This window comes from Strix uralensis, chromosome 18, assembly GCF_047716275.1.
Source record: "Strix uralensis isolate ZFMK-TIS-50842 chromosome 18, bStrUra1, whole genome shotgun sequence".
Taxonomy (NCBI): domain Eukaryota; kingdom Metazoa; phylum Chordata; class Aves; order Strigiformes; family Strigidae; genus Strix; species Strix uralensis.
The window spans coordinates 2,577,811-2,593,745 of NC_133989.1; the positions used below are offsets into that span (position 1 = coordinate 2,577,811).

Below are 15,935 nucleotides of genomic sequence, written 5' to 3' on the forward strand. Positions count from 1 at the left end.
AGCTTGGTGGCCACATCACAGTGGAGTTCCAGTGTGTGAAGATAAATTCAGGTGTCCAAGTCTTAAGAGGGCAGGCTGGGCCTTGGGGAAGTGTGGGCCAAGGGAAGGGCTTTGCCCAGGGGGATTTGTGTGAGGTCAAGCAGACCTGGTGGCTGAGTGGGCACCTGGAGATGGGCCATGGGCTTGGGCCCTTCCTGGGAACCTGCGGCAACGTCAGGACCGTGCTGAAGCCACGAAGCCATGGGGATGGGCATCCCAAGGGCAGGCTGCTGCCCACCCCTCCCTGTGGGGCCTTTGCAGTTGGTGTTTTTGTGGGGGATGCCAGAGCCTGATTTGGTGGGGGGGGGGGGGAATGATGGCACTGGAGTCTGGCTTGGGAGCAGGGGCAAGATGTCAGACCTTGATTTCAGAGAGGGATGCTGGAGCCTACATTTGGGGGGATGATGCCAGATCCTGATTTTTTTGGGGGGTGGGTGGGGTGTTAGAGCCCACTTTTTTTCTTTTGGGTGGGGGGTGGCAAACTCGGATTTTTCGGGGGGGTGGGGTGCTAGTGCGAGAGCCTGATGTTGGAGGGGGACGCCGAGGGAGGCCAAGGGTTAAGGGGGCGGGCGGCGGCGGGCGGGGCCGCGCTGGCGGAGCGGATTGCAGCCGGTTCCTGCGGCGGCTTCGGCTGCGCCGGGCGCGGAGCAGCGGCGGGGAGCGCGGGCGGAGCCCCCCGCCGCCCCCGGCCCCTCCGGTTCCCCCCACCCACCCCCCTCCCCCCCTTCCCCAACCCCCCTCCCCTTTCCCCGACCGCCACCATGGTGCAGAAATCCCGCAACGGAGGCGTTTACCCGGGGCCCGCCGCGGAGAAGAAGCTCAAGGTGGGCTTCGTGGGGCTGGACCCCGGCGCCCCGGACTCCAGCCGGGACGGAGCGCTCCTCATCGCCGGCTCCGAGAGCACCAAGCGGGGCAGCATCCTCAGCAAGCCCCGCTCCGGGGTCTCGGGCAGCGGCAAGCCCCCCAAAAGGAATGCTTTTTACCGCAAACTGCAGAATTTCCTCTACAATGTACTGGAGAGACCGCGGGGCTGGGCTTTCATTTACCACGCATACGTGTGAGTAAAAGGGCTGGGGGGGGGGGGGGGGGGGGGGCAAAGCCGACGGGGACAGACACCCCCACATACACCTGGTTCGGGTCTGCCCCCCCCACCCCCCGCCAAGCCCCCCAAATGCATGCGGAAGAGGAAGGATGCTCCGGGGGTACCAGGGCTGGCTGGGGACCCCCGAGGGGAATGCTGAGGGGTGGTGGAGGCTGAGACACCCCCCGCCCACCCCCCCCTCCCCAGCCCCCCGGGAGCAGCCGGCGGCCGCAGCATCCCTGGCCCCGCCGGTACCCGGGGTGTGTGGCGATGCCGGGCGGTGGTGAAAGGAATTAGGCGGGGTGGGGTGGGTGGGGAGAAGCTGCTCCTGCAGAGCTGGGGGGTGGCTCCCCCCGGGGAGGTGCAATGCACCGGCCCCCCGTGTGTGTCCCGTGTGTTCCCCCCCCCCACCTCTGCCCTCTTCTTGCGGGGGAAGGGGCTGCTCATGCGGTCGGTGCAGGGGGCTGGAGCAGCGGGAGTGATGGGTAGGGACTGCTCCTCCGTCTTGCTTGAAATCACCATAGCAATGCTGTGAGCAGAGGAACAAAAAAGCTCCGCTCAGGCACTGTCTCTCCTCCCCCCTTCCCCGCCCCTCCAACCCCCCCCCCCCCAGCGCTCCTTCTCCCCCCAGCCCCATCTTTGACTGCTGGGTGGCTGCGAAGGGTTTGGGGTGGGTTTTGTGGCTCTGCGCTGGGTTTGGGGAGGTGTTTCTTGTCCCCCTGTGGGAAGTGGCTGAATTGGAGATGTGTCTAGAAAGAAATGCTAATCAGTGTCTGGGGCTTCCTGACTGCACAGCGATGGAGCGGTAAACAAAGGAGCGGTCCCAGGGTGCACATTTCCCCTCTGCCACCCCGGATTTTCTAGCCAGAAATGGCCACATCTGACCCGCCGTTTGGCAGAAAGATGCCCATCTCTGAAGGCATTGCTGCATCGGGAGAGCAGATGACTTCCCGTTGTTCAGAGGATTGCAAAGGGAGGGTCAAGATAAATTGCTGTGTTACTGCAACTCCCTTCCCTCTGGGACTTTCCACAGTCCCACCAGGCTCGTCTGCAGGCCTGGGCTCAGGCTGAGGTGCTCATTCCCTTGTGTTTGTTTTTCATCATGGTTAGGGCCGCTGTCAGCCCCAGCAAGAGGATTTTTTTGGGCCTTTTGTGTTTGTTTTGCTTTTGGGTTTTTTTTTCCACCATCCCTTCGCCGTCATGCTGTTTCAGAGAAGGTGTTGGGATGTGCTTTCTGCTCCTCAGCCATTTTGTACATTGAGGCCTTCCAGGGAGGTGTTGGTGAGTCCAGCCAGAGAGGTGAATCGCTGGGTGGAAGGGGGAGCTTCCCTGTGCACTGCAGCGAGTTGGGGTCCTTGCAGGGACCTCGTCCCCCCAGGGAAATGGGAGAGGAGAAGAAGGAGCATCTCTGGAGCTCAGCTGCAGCTACAAGGAGGAGTGTGAAGTCCAACGCTGGGAGTCCTGAGCATCCTCCGTGCTCAGGGCCATCCTCTGGAGTCGTAGGTGGTTTGTGTCACAAAATCCTTCAGGATTGTGTGCAGGGGCTGAGCGTTCACGTTGTGAGCTGGGTGTTTGCCCGTGTGTGTGCTGAGGATGGGGGATGTTGTGTGCAACATGCACTGTATGTTGTTAAATACAGGTGAGACCCCAGCTTGGGGACACTGGGGTGACAATGACAGAGATGGACGGGGCTGAAAGCCAAATGGCAAGTGGCAGGGGTAGCCCTGAGTTGAGGGCTTTATCAACAGCTTTGTCTTCTCTGTCTTAACTTCTGGCCCATTTGGCTCTCTGCAGGGGCATTAGCTTGGGCAGACTAATCCTCATGAGGCAGGAGCGGGGGCATCCCAAACTGCCCTCCTGGCAGGCTCGTTTTCTTGTGGATGCCCTGTCCCTGGTGCCAGGTTGAGGTGCCCTTTGGCTCTCACCATGGAGCTGCATCCCCTCAGCTGCCTCCCCCCACCATCCCAAGCAGCTGCATTTCTCCTGGGCTCGTGACTCCACTTGTACCTGCTTGTGGCACCACGTGGAGCTGTGCCCTCCCATTAGAAACCGATGTGCTGGGAGCTGGGCGGCCTCCCTAGATCACCTTGGGGAGACTGAACCACTGCAAAACCATCCTCTGACCCCCACCCATGCACCTGTCAGGAAATGGAGGCTGAATTCAGGGCTGAGGTGGTAATTGCACCAATGTCTGTGAAGCATCAGTGATATAATTAATTTTTGACAGCATACCGGGAAGTTATATGGACTCCACTCTTCTGAACTCTATATATGATAGGTTTAGCCTTGGCAGTTTGCTAACATATTACTTAAAGAGCTGGAGGATGTGGTAAACATCATACAAAGTCTCCAGGATAATAAGCTCATGCACCAGTTATCACCCTTTGCTGCCTGGGTGAGCCTGGCGTGGCCCGTGCCAGATCTGTATGTGTCTGAATGGGGCAGGGAGGGGCTTTCCTGCGTTTCTGTAACTAGAAGTCTGTAATCCAGACAGACAGAACAGATAAAAAGCTTAGTGGCTGCTTATTCAAAGATATGGGGGGATGAAGAGACTAGCTCAAGGTCGTGAAGTTTGGGAGAGCTGGAGCCACTGCTGATGTCCTGATGGCTGGTGCAGTGCCCTACCCCTGCTATTGGGGTCATGCTGTCCCCTCCTGCCCAAAACCCCATTTTGTGTCAAAGCCTTGAGCACAAAAGCACCTTTAGCCTTCATACCGCAGGAGTGGGAGTCCTGAGGAAGACTGGATGAGGGAGCCCAGTCCTGCTGCTGTCTTGGGCTGTGTACTGCTCAGCCCCTCCACCCCTGACCCTATCTGCCAGCACCCCTATTTCTCTGCTCCTGCTACTCACGGGGACTTTTCCGCATGAGGATTTAGGACCCGTTTCCAGTGTGAATGAGTGTGTGACCCTGCAAGGGTGGGTTTTTAGCTGTAGAGATGCTTATAGACCCAACTACATTTCTAGGTGTGGAGCTGCTCCGGGGCTGCTGTGCTGCTCAGGCAGCCTCCCTGCACCCAAATGCCAAGACGCAAATTATAGAGACTCTTCCAGCATGGAGATGTTTTAATAAATAGGAGAGGTGCCTCTGAGTAAGTACCTCTGATAAATGCCCATCTGCAGAGGCCCATCTCCCAGGCTGGTCTTGCACTGGGCGATTGATGCACTACCTTGAGATGCCCGTGCAAGTTGCATTTATTTCCAAAGGTGCATCCTAGATCCAAACCATCTCATTTCTTTCCCTTCCTCCTCTTCCTGTTGTTGCTCATTCCCCTTTGCACCATTTCATGCATAAGAAACCAGGGAAATTCAGAGCAACTCCCACCCGTCCCAGCCCCAAACTCATTAACATGGTCTCATCTCAGATGTTGCCTCTGTAAAAGCGCAATTACCTCTGTGAGCAAAAGCACTATTTTATATTTCTGTGTTGTGATTCATTTTTATATTTAATAGCTCTTCCTACACTGACACAACTGGGTGACCCGCTCACAGGAGATTATAGCTACGTATTTTGCACAGCCCCATGGACAGCTGAGCCTGGTGGGTCCCAGTTTTGAGTGTGGCTGGAGGTGGACTCTGGCTCCTGGAGGTCTGAGCCTCCACTATCTTCTCCCAGTATTTCAGCACCTTTCTTTTCTATTACCCCTCCTGCTCTGTGTATTTTTTTGTTTTTTTGACAGAGCCTTAGCAACACCGCACGTGGCCTCATTCTGTTCAAGGTTGAGCTGAAACTTGAAAAGTTGAGCTGTGCCTAAATAGCAGGCCAGGCTTTTTGAGGGATGCAGCAGCACTTAGATCTGGAGGTAGTTCTCTGCACAGAGAGGCATTTTGCTTCCAAAATTCTTCCATTTTATTTCTTTCAAAAATTTTTTTTTTCTTCTAGTCCTTTTACCTTGGCTATTGTAATCTGTTCTGTGCATCGTGGTCATAGAATCACAGAATGGTTTGGATTGGAAGGGACCTTAAATATCATCTAGTCCCACCCCCTGCCATGGGCAGGGACACCTTCCACTAGCCCAGGTTGCCCAAAGCCCCGTCCAACCTGGCCTTGAACCCTTCCAGGGAGGGGGCAGCCACAGCTTCTCTGGGCAACCTGTGCCAGGGCCTCCCCACCCTCACAGGGAAGAATTTCTTCCTTAGATCTGACCTAAATCTGCCCTCTTTCAGTTTAAAACTGTTACCCCTTGTCCTATCCCTACACCCCTGATCAAGAGTCCCTCCCCCCTTTCCTGTAGCCCCTTTCAGTCCTGGGAGGCCGCTCTAAGGTCTCCCCAGAGCCTTCTCTTCTCCAGCTGAACCCCCCAACTCTCTCAGCCTGTCCTCACAGGGGGGTGCTCCAGCCCCCCGAGCATCTTCATGGCTTCCTCTGGCCCCGCTTGAGCAGGTCCGTGTCCTTCTGCTGTTGGTGCCCCCAGAGCTGGACCCAGCACTGCAGGGGGGTCTCACAACAGCGGAGCAGAGGGGGAGAATCCCCTCCCTCAGCCTGGTGGCCACACTTCTCTTGATGCAGCCCAAGACATGGGTGGCTTTCTGGGTTGTGAGTGCACGTTGCTGGCTCACAGTCAGTTTTCCACTCACCAATCCCCCCAAGTCCTTCTCCTTGGGGCTGCTCTCCAGCCACTCCTCACCCAACCTGTATTTGTGCTTGGGATTGCCCTGACCCATGGGCAGGACCTTGTCCTTGTTGAACTCCATGAGGTTTGCACGTCCCCCCTCTCCAGGCTGTCCAGGTCCCTCTGGATGGCACATCCCTTCCCTCCAGCGTGTCACTGCACCACACAGCTCGGTGTCATCAGAGAACTTGCTGAGGGTGCCTCGATCCCACTGTCCATGTCACCAACAAAGATGTTAAACAGCGCCAGTCCCAACACCGACCCCCGAGGAAGGTCACTCGTCACTGCTCTCCACTTGGACACTGAGCTGTTGACCACAACTCTTGGAGTGCGACCATCCAGCCAATTCCTCATCCACCAAGGGGTCCCTCCATAAAATCAATGTCTCTCCAATTTAGAGACAAGGATGACGTGTGGGACAGTGTCAAAACTCAGTGACGCTGAGTTTGAAGGGCTGTGATACTTGGAAGTGATTTTTGTCCCTGCCTGCCATCTCATTTCAGGAGGGATCACTGTGTTCTGTGCCAGCCTAAGTGAGGTGCTTGCACTGGGCACCCCTATAGCCTGATGCATCTGGAGACACGTTTGCTGATCCCCTGGGTGAGCTGCTCATGTTTGGTCCCTGAGCTGAAGAGCTGGGGGTGGATTTGGGGCAGTAGCAAGAAAACAGCGTGTATTTCAGACACCTCTAAAGCTGTGTGCTCAGGACCAATGTAATTCTTGCATTTCCTACTTTGAATTTGCAACCTTAATGCGTCTTTTTACCTACGTTAAAGATAGTTTGGGTGCATTTTTTATCTGCATACTGTGCACCATACATTCAGTTAATTAAGCAAGTGCACGGACTTAAGTTATAATAAGGAAGAACGTTTCCTTGCTGTTTAATTCTATTAAAATTTCCTTGTACCATCCCCATCCCATTTGTTCTTCCCTTTTAACGCAGCCAGAAGCCACTTTTCTCTCCAGAAAGTCTCCTCTCTGCACTGCCCGCATCGTGGCATGGCCGCGGCAGGCACGGTGGGAGGATGGAGAGTTAATGCCGTTGCTTCCCTGAAGGTCTGGGGTTTCTCAGTGCAGAGGTGACCTCTCTTGTGAATCCTCCTTCCACTCCTCAGGGACTGTTGAAAACATGGTTATTTCCTATAGATCCATTCCCAGATAATCTTTTGCATCAGATTGAATGATTCTGGGAACCGCCAGTTATTTTTCTGCTGCCTGGGTTGGGTTTTTAGGCAGCTCTCATGTTTTGTTTTATTTTCCACTTACATTGGTTTTTTTTGTACTTGTTTTACGGCATTTGCTAATTAGGGGTAAATGTAATTTGGCAGTCTCATTTGTCCATCCCCAGGCACTGCGGGGTGGTGGTTCATGGCAAGCCCTCACCCAGCTGATGCCACCGAACTCAGCCCATCCAGCAATGACATGCAGGGACATCCTGGGTTCCTCTAGTTGAGTATGTGGGATGAAGGGACCAACATGGATCTCCCACATATTCTGAGTTTAATGGACCTGCCGGGCTTTGACCTCTGGTGCTGATGCCCTCAGCCAGACAGTTGTGTCCACCCTGGGGACCAGGGAGACCTTCGTGGTGTGATGCCTCATGAGCTCTTCTCCAGCTGCTTAGTCAGGGCTTGGTGGGTGCAACCTGATTTCAGTTGCTTTAATGTGTCACGTTCCAGTCGTCACATTCACCCCACACTGACATTAAGGAAATGAAAAACACCCTGATCCTCTGATGACCTCCTTTTTGCGCTGCAACAAACCTCAACCAGATGAGTCTTGCTATGGCTCAATTTATTGTAAGAGGGAATAACCCAAAAAGCAAGCCCCAAAGCCTGTACTAAAGGGAAGATGGGCATTGCTTAAAGACATGCAGTTGGCAAAAATCAGATTTCTTGATTTTTTTGCACTGCAGCAGAGGGAGGGGACATTAGCAGGGTGAGACACTATGTGATTTGTTTGGTGGGGCAAGGTGAGCAGGGCAGAGGGTTTGCCTGTCAGTTAGGCATCAGCGGGGCTTACCAGGATAAAAAGCATGTAAGTTTGGTATTTGGCTTCTGGGATTTAAGCAGCAAACACTTAGCCCTGCATAATCCCTTTTAAGGTAGCCTAAATGCTTAGGTGGTTTCTTAGTCAGTTCTTGAGGGACAGATTCCTCTTTAAATTGTGGTGGGAGGGAGATGTGCCAGTCCCTTTTTCAGCTATGTAATCTCCTGTAAAGTAGATACAGGAGAACTGGGGAAGATGGAGAGTGGTTCCTGCAAAGGATTAAACTTTGTTTATTGGTGTGCTTCTCACACAAGCATGAGCCTGTCTCTGTTGGTGTGAAACGTCCCCAGTTCCCAAAAGCATCAGAGAGAGAGAAGGTCTCCACTTGCTGCAGAATCATGTGATGGCTTTTAGCCCCTGATGGTCAAAAAGGAATCGCCTTGCAAAACCAGATTATTGTGGTGATCTAAACTGAGTTTCATGAGATGGGAGCTGTGTTGCCAGCTCATTTGACTAGTGAACACACAATGGCAGAACCATGTAGTGCAGAAGGACACTGGGTACAGTGGTTTGGCTGGTGCAGCTGGGTCCTTCACCACCATGTTTATGGTGGTGAACCGAATTGAGTTGCAAGCCAAAACCACATGGGCTACTCTGACACTCACCTGTGGCAAAAGACGGCCCCACCAGGCTGCAGGAGGAGGTATTTAAATGTGGTCCCTTGGTGGATGTGCCCACCCACCCAGCTTAAAAGAAAAATGTCTTTTTTCTCCAGTAAGAACAAGTTGTGTGATACCATCAGCTCACTGAACCTGCGGGTGACTTCACCTCCCCTAACAGTTCTGCTGGCCTTATCCTGGATAAACTGTGAGCACAGCCTCCTGTGACACACTGGAAGTGCTTGGGGGGGGTCGTGTGTATTTATTTTAAAGCACTGAATTAGTTACATATGGTGTTGTTTGATGGGGAGTATCTCACACAAATCACTGGCTGGGATGGTGAGAGCTGCTTTATTACTGCCTTGGGGCTTCTTGACTGTAACTGCCGATAAACGAAGGAAACTGGAGTGTTGTTCCAGAACTCTCTCTGGTCTGTCTTCAGTACCACTCCAGCCTCTTAACATGATTTTTAGATGTGTGGAAAGCTTTGGTGTTGGTAAGCATCCATCCGGTCACTTTTTTTGAGTGGACTGGATGCCAAAGGGCAGCCTTTTTCAAAGCATGGGGAGCAGAAGACCTGTGAGATATTCTCACTTCTCACTCCTGCTGCTGTAGGGAGGTGATTTAAAGCTGCATCTGTCACTGGGGCTGCTGGGTGCAGCAGCAGCCTCGGCTTTGCAAGCCCTGTGGCTGAGCAGTCACTTGATTTGTCTCAGGATGCAGAGTGTCCGGACATTGCAGGTGGAGTGGCTTTCAGCTTGAATTTGGCGATGCTCAGATGCCTGCTGGGTTCCTTGTGGAGATCCCATGGGAGGCTCAGGGCAGGCTGAGGTGGGCAGGTCTGCCGCCTTCTTTCTCTCTCTTGATGACAGAGGGAGCCTAAGTTCCCTTGCATACCTTAGGTGAAAGCCGGGTGGGATGAGTCCAGACAATGAGAAGACAGAGCTTTGCACAATTTCAAACTGAAGACTAGAGTGAGTTGAGGCACCTCCCACCTCCTGCCACAGCCTGTAGGAACTGGGGTGCTCAGAGCCAGAACTACACTGTGGACACCCTCCCAGGTAAGGTCGAGATGAGAGATGGAGCTGATCCACATGGAAATGGGATGGCCAGGTTCTGATATCTGCATTTACTCAGCCATGTTTGTGAAGCTGTTTTGAGAAAGGAACCTTTATAGCAAACCCTGATCAACCCTTGCAGACTTGCAACCCAGGACCCAGGGGAAATCAGAAGGTAATCAAGCCTTATTAATACTGATTATAGCTTCTAAGCAGCTACAGTTCTGTTTAGGCTCTCGGGGAGGAGTGCCCAGTGGTCAGTCTTCATTCAGAGATCCTTCTTTTTTAATGCCTTCCCCGGGAGGGTGGGACAGGGCAAATAAATGAGAGGACAGGCAAGGTCAGAGGGAGTGGCTGCCCCTGCTTGGGTTAGGAGGCGACTGCTCTCCATCTGAGGATCCCGACAGTCCATCGTGGCTGACACTTGCTGTCTTTAGGAGAAGATTGAAAGAGGCAGAGATTTTTGCCTTCCGGAGGGTCTTTCCCAGGGATTCACAAATACCTCATTTGTAAGCAAACCCTGATCTGCCTGGAAGTCCTGCTTTCTTGTTTAGAGCTCTGCCAGCCCGGGGAGGTGACAGCATCAAAGCAAAATACGACTGGGGCGATAGCTGAGCTGCTGTCGCACACTGCAATGGATGAGCACGGCAGGGCAGGCAATCCTAATGCAGCTTCCACAGATACGCTGTCACTCTCTATAAAGTTATTATGATGCCCACAAAAAAAAAAAAAAAAAGCTAGCAGAAATCCTGACTCAAAGGTGACTCACGTACACCTCTTCTCTGTCTCTTGTGTAGTGCAGTAGCTTGTGTCTGGGTACCTGCTGGGTGTGTTTGTTGCAACTTTGGTTTGGTATGGTTGGAAAAACTTAATACATGGTGCAAAAGAAAAAGAAAAACTTCAGTCAATAGTTAAAATGAATACCAAGGAGAAAACCATACTCTATTAATATTACAGCAGTGTGCAAGCACCCCTAATGGAAGAAGTCTACAAGCTTCTGTTCTGTACATCAAGCCAAAAAGAGCCAGTCCCTGCTGTAAGGACTTCTTGTGTTGAACGGACAAGACAGGTGAAAGGCATAAAGTAGTTGTTGGGGGACTGCTGGTAAATGTTATCTTTGCTCCATTTTTCTTTTTAACAGTATTTGCCGAGCTGCTTATTTGCTTTTGAATTGGTGAGTTGGTTTCTATTCATGCTCCTTGGGTTTGCAAAAGAAAGTGGGGTTGGCTTTGGCTAGAGCAGAGTGTCAAGAGACACGAGCCAGCCTGTTTTAGTGGGAAATCCCATAGTCTGAGGACCTCAGCAGAGATAACTTTGGGCTGGGAGGGTGAAGGCACATCTTCGCCGGGACATGGATCACCCATACTGGGGCAGTTTGCTGTGATCATGCTGTTCATTACAAATGAAGGTAGAGGGCTGTGAACTGGGCTTATCTGCTTTCTCACTGCTCACCCGTTATACGTGGCAGCGAAATGACAGCACTGGGAGACCTTTTCTCCTCGTGTTTACAGGCTTTTGCACAACTCAGAGTCTCGTAGCGGCCATTAATTGAGTTTATGCTTGCTCGGAGGTTCGTTACTTGATAGAACGTAATAAGGGATGTAAGAACACTCCATCTTTCACTCAAGAGGAGAGCAAAGGAGTTAAAGATAAATATCTGTATATTACAGCTGGACAAACAGTGAGTGAGGCCATGTTGCCTCCTGCCACTTCAAGCCATATGGTGGTTAAGCCTGAGTGTTTCCAGGAGGTGCAGTGAAAACCAAAACCTCTCCCCAGTAACAAGGACTACTCATTGCTCTCGAAGCAGGTAGACTGCATGAAGGGCTTAGGCTGGTGTGGCCATTGCTTCAATGTTGGACGTTGGTTTAATTCTATGGTTATTCATCCTTCCTCTTCCTCTGTCTCTGGCAAGGCTGGAAATGCCATGTCTTGTCCAGTTAACCTCTCGCTGGGCCTTCCTCCAAGTTTCCTGAGGTTTATTAGCAATGATTTGTGCTTTAAGGACTAGTGAGATTCCTGAGTCATCGCCTTAGGCAGGGAGCTATTTATTTCAGTGTGTGTGTTACACTCCCTGGGAGTGGGTGTCTCTCTTCCGCTTTTGGATCCTGCCCTGACTCTATATAAAGACTCCAGGCTTGAATGAGCAGCAAAACCAGCCCTCAAACTGGCTCCATCGTTTGGAAGATTCGTGCTGCTGATCCCATCTCTCCTGGCTGAAGGAGCGTGGCTGTTTGGAGCATGGGTAGGAGTTTGCATGGGACATTTGTCTATCTCGGGGTTGCATAGCTGCTAGGACAGCTCGTAAGGCTTCAGTGTAGTGTGTGTCCATGTCTAGGAGCAAGTCTTGCTCTACGGTGGCTCATGACCAAGGGGGAAGCATGATTTGTACCTCCTTTTCTCCCCTGAGGTTGATTTGCTGATGCTGTTGGGTTTTCGGTCGGTGGGATTTTTCTTATTTAGGAGAGATGAGATATTTCCGAGTGGCTGTAATTGGTATCGGAGCAGGGACTGGAGGTGCCATGGACAAATGCAGACGGGCTCCTCTGAGACATTACCAGTGCAGGGGCTGCCAGGTTTGGAGGAATTTCACTGTGTCGTTTCTCCTGGGATGGCCCTTTTCAGACACATCCCATGTTTGCTTGGTGGCCTTGCAGAAAGCTGCCTCGCTGCATATGAGTTTGGGGGTGCAAGGAGACCCCCTCATGTAACAGCTCTCTGGGAAGCTGCAGAGAAGCCAGCGTGCTAATAGCAATGTTCATACAAAAGCTGACTTCACACCCAATTAAGCATCACCCTGAGCCAGAGGGACAAGTCCTCATGTCATTATGTCTTGAACTAAATTGCTGGCACTTCATGAGGGCTCTGTCTCCATAGCCTGAGGGACCGATGCATTTAATCTGTATCAGCACTAAAGAAACTTCCTTCATGTGACCTGGTTTGGTCCTTGTGGCTACTGGATGCCCATCACTGTGGTTGTCTTTGTCTTAGTTATGGCTATGCCTGTAAGGAAGGGAAAAGACCTGGAGAAAAGGAGAATTTCCTGAGCTTTTTGTCTGTAATTTGTCAGTCATGACATGCAATCACAGAATTTTGCACTGTATTCTTCTTCTTTTCCATGTTTTTCCCTTTAACATCTAGATACGTTTAATGCTATTCTTAATTAGCAGCTTCTCTCTTACCATACCAGATAATGAGGGGTAGGAAGAAATTCTGCATTGACCTTTTGCTGCTGATGATGTTTTTCTTCTCCGCAACAGAAATCAGATATAATTTGAAACCTCCTCTGAGCTGCCCCTTCAGGCCCTGAGCCTGCACTCCCCCGATGTGTGTTTGTGGGTGGTGGGAGCATCTCGACTCACGCTAAATGGCACAGAGCAAGCTGCTGAGCCGTAGTCCGTGAATCAGTTGATCTCCCATCTAAGCCTGGGATAAATAACACCATGTAGGTCTGAAACTTGGTTTTAAGTTGGGGATGGATTAACCTGCCTTAGTATGGGGGGCATGATTGGAGGTTGTGGGTGTAGGGAAAAGTAGCAAAAGTGCCTGAATAAGACAAGTGGATGGGACTCTGAAGATGTGTCTGTCTCACTGTTTCTATTGGGAGATGAGGATGTGGACATCTACAAGTAGGTGAGACATATCCCAACCTCAGGTCTCCACCCTGTGGTTTGGATTAGCCAAATCTAGGACACCTGCTAGGAGCACAGGGCTTGACATTGCCTGGACTTGACCCATCCATATGCAAGAAATTGGGCACCTGGGGAGCCCCTCCATCAAATTTGCCATTTTTGCCACTGCTCTTTCCAAACGCTCTGCAGAGCGAATAAGTCTGCCAAGGGTGTTGCACCTGCCCAAGCCCCAGCTCCCTGCAGAGAAACGGGTTGAACCTCCGACACGGGTTCCAGTCCTACCTGGCCTTGCTCTTTTAGCTCTTCTCCACGTGGGAGCAGATGGCTATTAAAAACCCCAGAAAAATTCATTGAGCTAATAGTTTGCCAGCCCCCATCTGTGGCCACGGAGGCCCATCTACCCTGCAGCCACATCCCTGTGGGAGATGGGTTGGGAAGAGTGTCCGGAGCCGAGCCTGATCCTGTGACAGCATTGCCTGGCAGCTGGGGCGGGCGGTGGGATGTGCACGTGTGTGTGAAACACAGGGGCTGGTAGAGCAGCCCAGGGAGGTACCACAGACCTGATGGGGGAGCTTACTTATTTTTCATTTGCTAAAAGCGCAGCAGAAATTAAATGAAGATTAATTCAACCTTTTCCCTCCCTCCCCCTCCTTCCTGCTTGCTCTTGCTCTTTGCTGTTTCTAGGGAAGACTGAAAAAATGTGCTAGAGAGGGAGCTAAACTCTGAGCATCCTTTCATGAATGCAGAATATGGCCCCCATGGGACTGCAGGGAAAGGCCCTGTAATTACGGGGAATGTCCTGCGAGGCCGGGTTACACAACCAGGATGGAGAGCTGCTCCTGCTTTGGTTTAGCAGCAGGCTGATGATGCTGTAACTCAAAATACTACCTGGCTATTATCCATTCATTGCTTTTTATCACTGTCGGTGTCCTCAACACACAGCACAGACCACTCACGAGGCTCTGAGCCAAGAAGGAGGTAGGAAGGAGCGCGCAGGATCATAAAAGGACCATTTGATATTTACAGTGCCTGGTGACATAATTCCCAGACAGCCCAAGCACATCTCAGAGCCGGCTGACGAGTCACCGGGGAGATCTGGCTACGGTGCCACCAAGTGAAGGTGACTCCGTCCCAGCTCTGGCAGGAGCAGGATGCCCTGATGGAGAATTCGTGCTGTGGCGTCTGCTCGTGGACTCCGCACCGGCTGCTGCCACCTGGATTTAGAGCCAAGTTAGTGGCCGGGACAGGGATTTAGGACAGTAGCAAATGCCTCAAGATGTCGTACAGGGGAGGACTAATGCCTTGGCTGCAGTGTTGGGCATGCCCTGGTGTCATGTGCTGGAGGACGTTGCTCCTGCCTGTTCCTGGGGGGCTTTGTGCTGTCATTTAAGATGCTGTTGTTGGCTCTGGTCCATGCGAGCCTTGGTTACTGATGTGCTTTGCAGTGCTCTTGTGCTGGGCTTTATTCTACTCTAGAAGGATTTATTGGTTGCTGAGGGCCATGGGCATGTCTTGAGCTATGCATGGGCTTAACCTCAGCTGTGCCCATGTGTGCTAAGGGGAATCATTACCCCCATTTTCCAGTTTGGGAGCTGAGGTAAGGAGGAATTCAGCAACATGGGATACCTGCAGCATAATCCAGCATCCCTGCTCCCTGTGCTGTAACCCTAGCCTCTCCCTCTTCCAGCAGTAATAACCATTGCCCTTACAGACAAGGAGACTTCAGCATGTATCCTTGTCCCATCAGGCCTTCCTAGGCTTTGAATTATTAAATATTGTCTCTGATCTCCATTATAAAGATTGTTAGATCACAGCTACTTATCAGAATAGGAAATACTCCGTTTCCGTACTTATGACAGTTGGCTTCACCTGCTTGTAGGATTTACAATATATGAGAAGACTTAAAAAAAACAAAAGGCAAAGAAAATCATGAGAGGCTGAGGTTGGGAGTGAACACAGAGAAGTAACATCTTTGCAAGAGGATGTCCAGCTTTCTGTCCCATACCCACGCAGTCGCTGGTCTGTATCTTCTGTCTAAAACAAAATCACATGCCAATTCGTTAGCATTAATAGGCTGGAGAGCGTTTGCTGTCGTGACTTCCATGATGCCGGGTTACAGATTGTGGTCTGGGGGTGCCCCTTCCCACACCCCGTCACCTTCTCCTCCATCAGCTGGCAGAGACCCAATGACTGTAGGTTTGGCTTAGAGGGAGCAACAAGAAGGTGCAGATGCAGAGCAGACCCAGGGCCAGCTGCAGGCTCCAGCCAGCTGCTGAGCTCAGGGATGGGTTTATTGTTATTTCTGCGAGCCTGAAGCCCTGGCTGCAGATTGCTGGAATTTCCAAGGTCAGATTTTTGCCTGCTACTTGTCAGAAATTGGGTGGCACCTGCTGCTTTGCAAAATACTGGATTTGAGAGCAGTAACTCAAGCCGTGGTCCTGCTTTTGGTTATTCCCTTGCTGTAGAAGTGTCTTGCCCCACAGCTGGGCACATCTGTGCCGGGCCAGGCACCATCTGTACCGTGCACCTGCAGCATCCCTGAGCGGAGCTGCTTGATGTGACCCAGGCAGGTGATGCCCTGTATTTCCCAGGGAATAAACCATGGAAACTGGTTGAGAGTGAGCTGGAAATTGGAAGCAGGGTTTCACTGCTGCTAGGCTGCGTCTGATTTCCTCTGGACCCCATGGGAGAGGCACCTTCTCCTGCTCCTGAGTTAAGCTGTGCCAGCTCTCCCAGCCAGCAGTACAGCACGATGCTGCAGGGCTGGGGGAGCTGCGGGGGGACTTGGATCGTGCCTGAGAAAAGGGGGTTAAAAGCAGGTTTTTGCAAGCCTTTGCCTGCCATTTTAAACGGGAAGGATGTTTCCC

General features: G+C 51.9%; 1 protein-coding gene across 11 annotated transcripts in view; it reads left to right on the plus strand.

Annotated features, from left to right (window-relative positions):
• Window positions 1-800: 800 nt before the first annotated feature.
• The window catches only part of KCNQ2 (potassium voltage-gated channel subfamily Q member 2), a 78,482-nt gene continuing 63,347 nt past the window's right edge, over window positions 801-15,935 (plus strand). For all 11 annotated transcript variants that reach the window (XR_012631375.1, XR_012631376.1, XR_012631377.1 and 8 more), the window contains exon 1: window positions 801-1,096. Coding sequence is in view for 8 of the 11 variants with exons in the window: in XM_074887904.1 (XP_074744005.1) it covers window positions 801-1,096 (296 nt within the window). In the remaining 3 variants the exon portion in view is untranslated. The remainder of the gene's footprint in view (window positions 1,097-15,935) is intronic.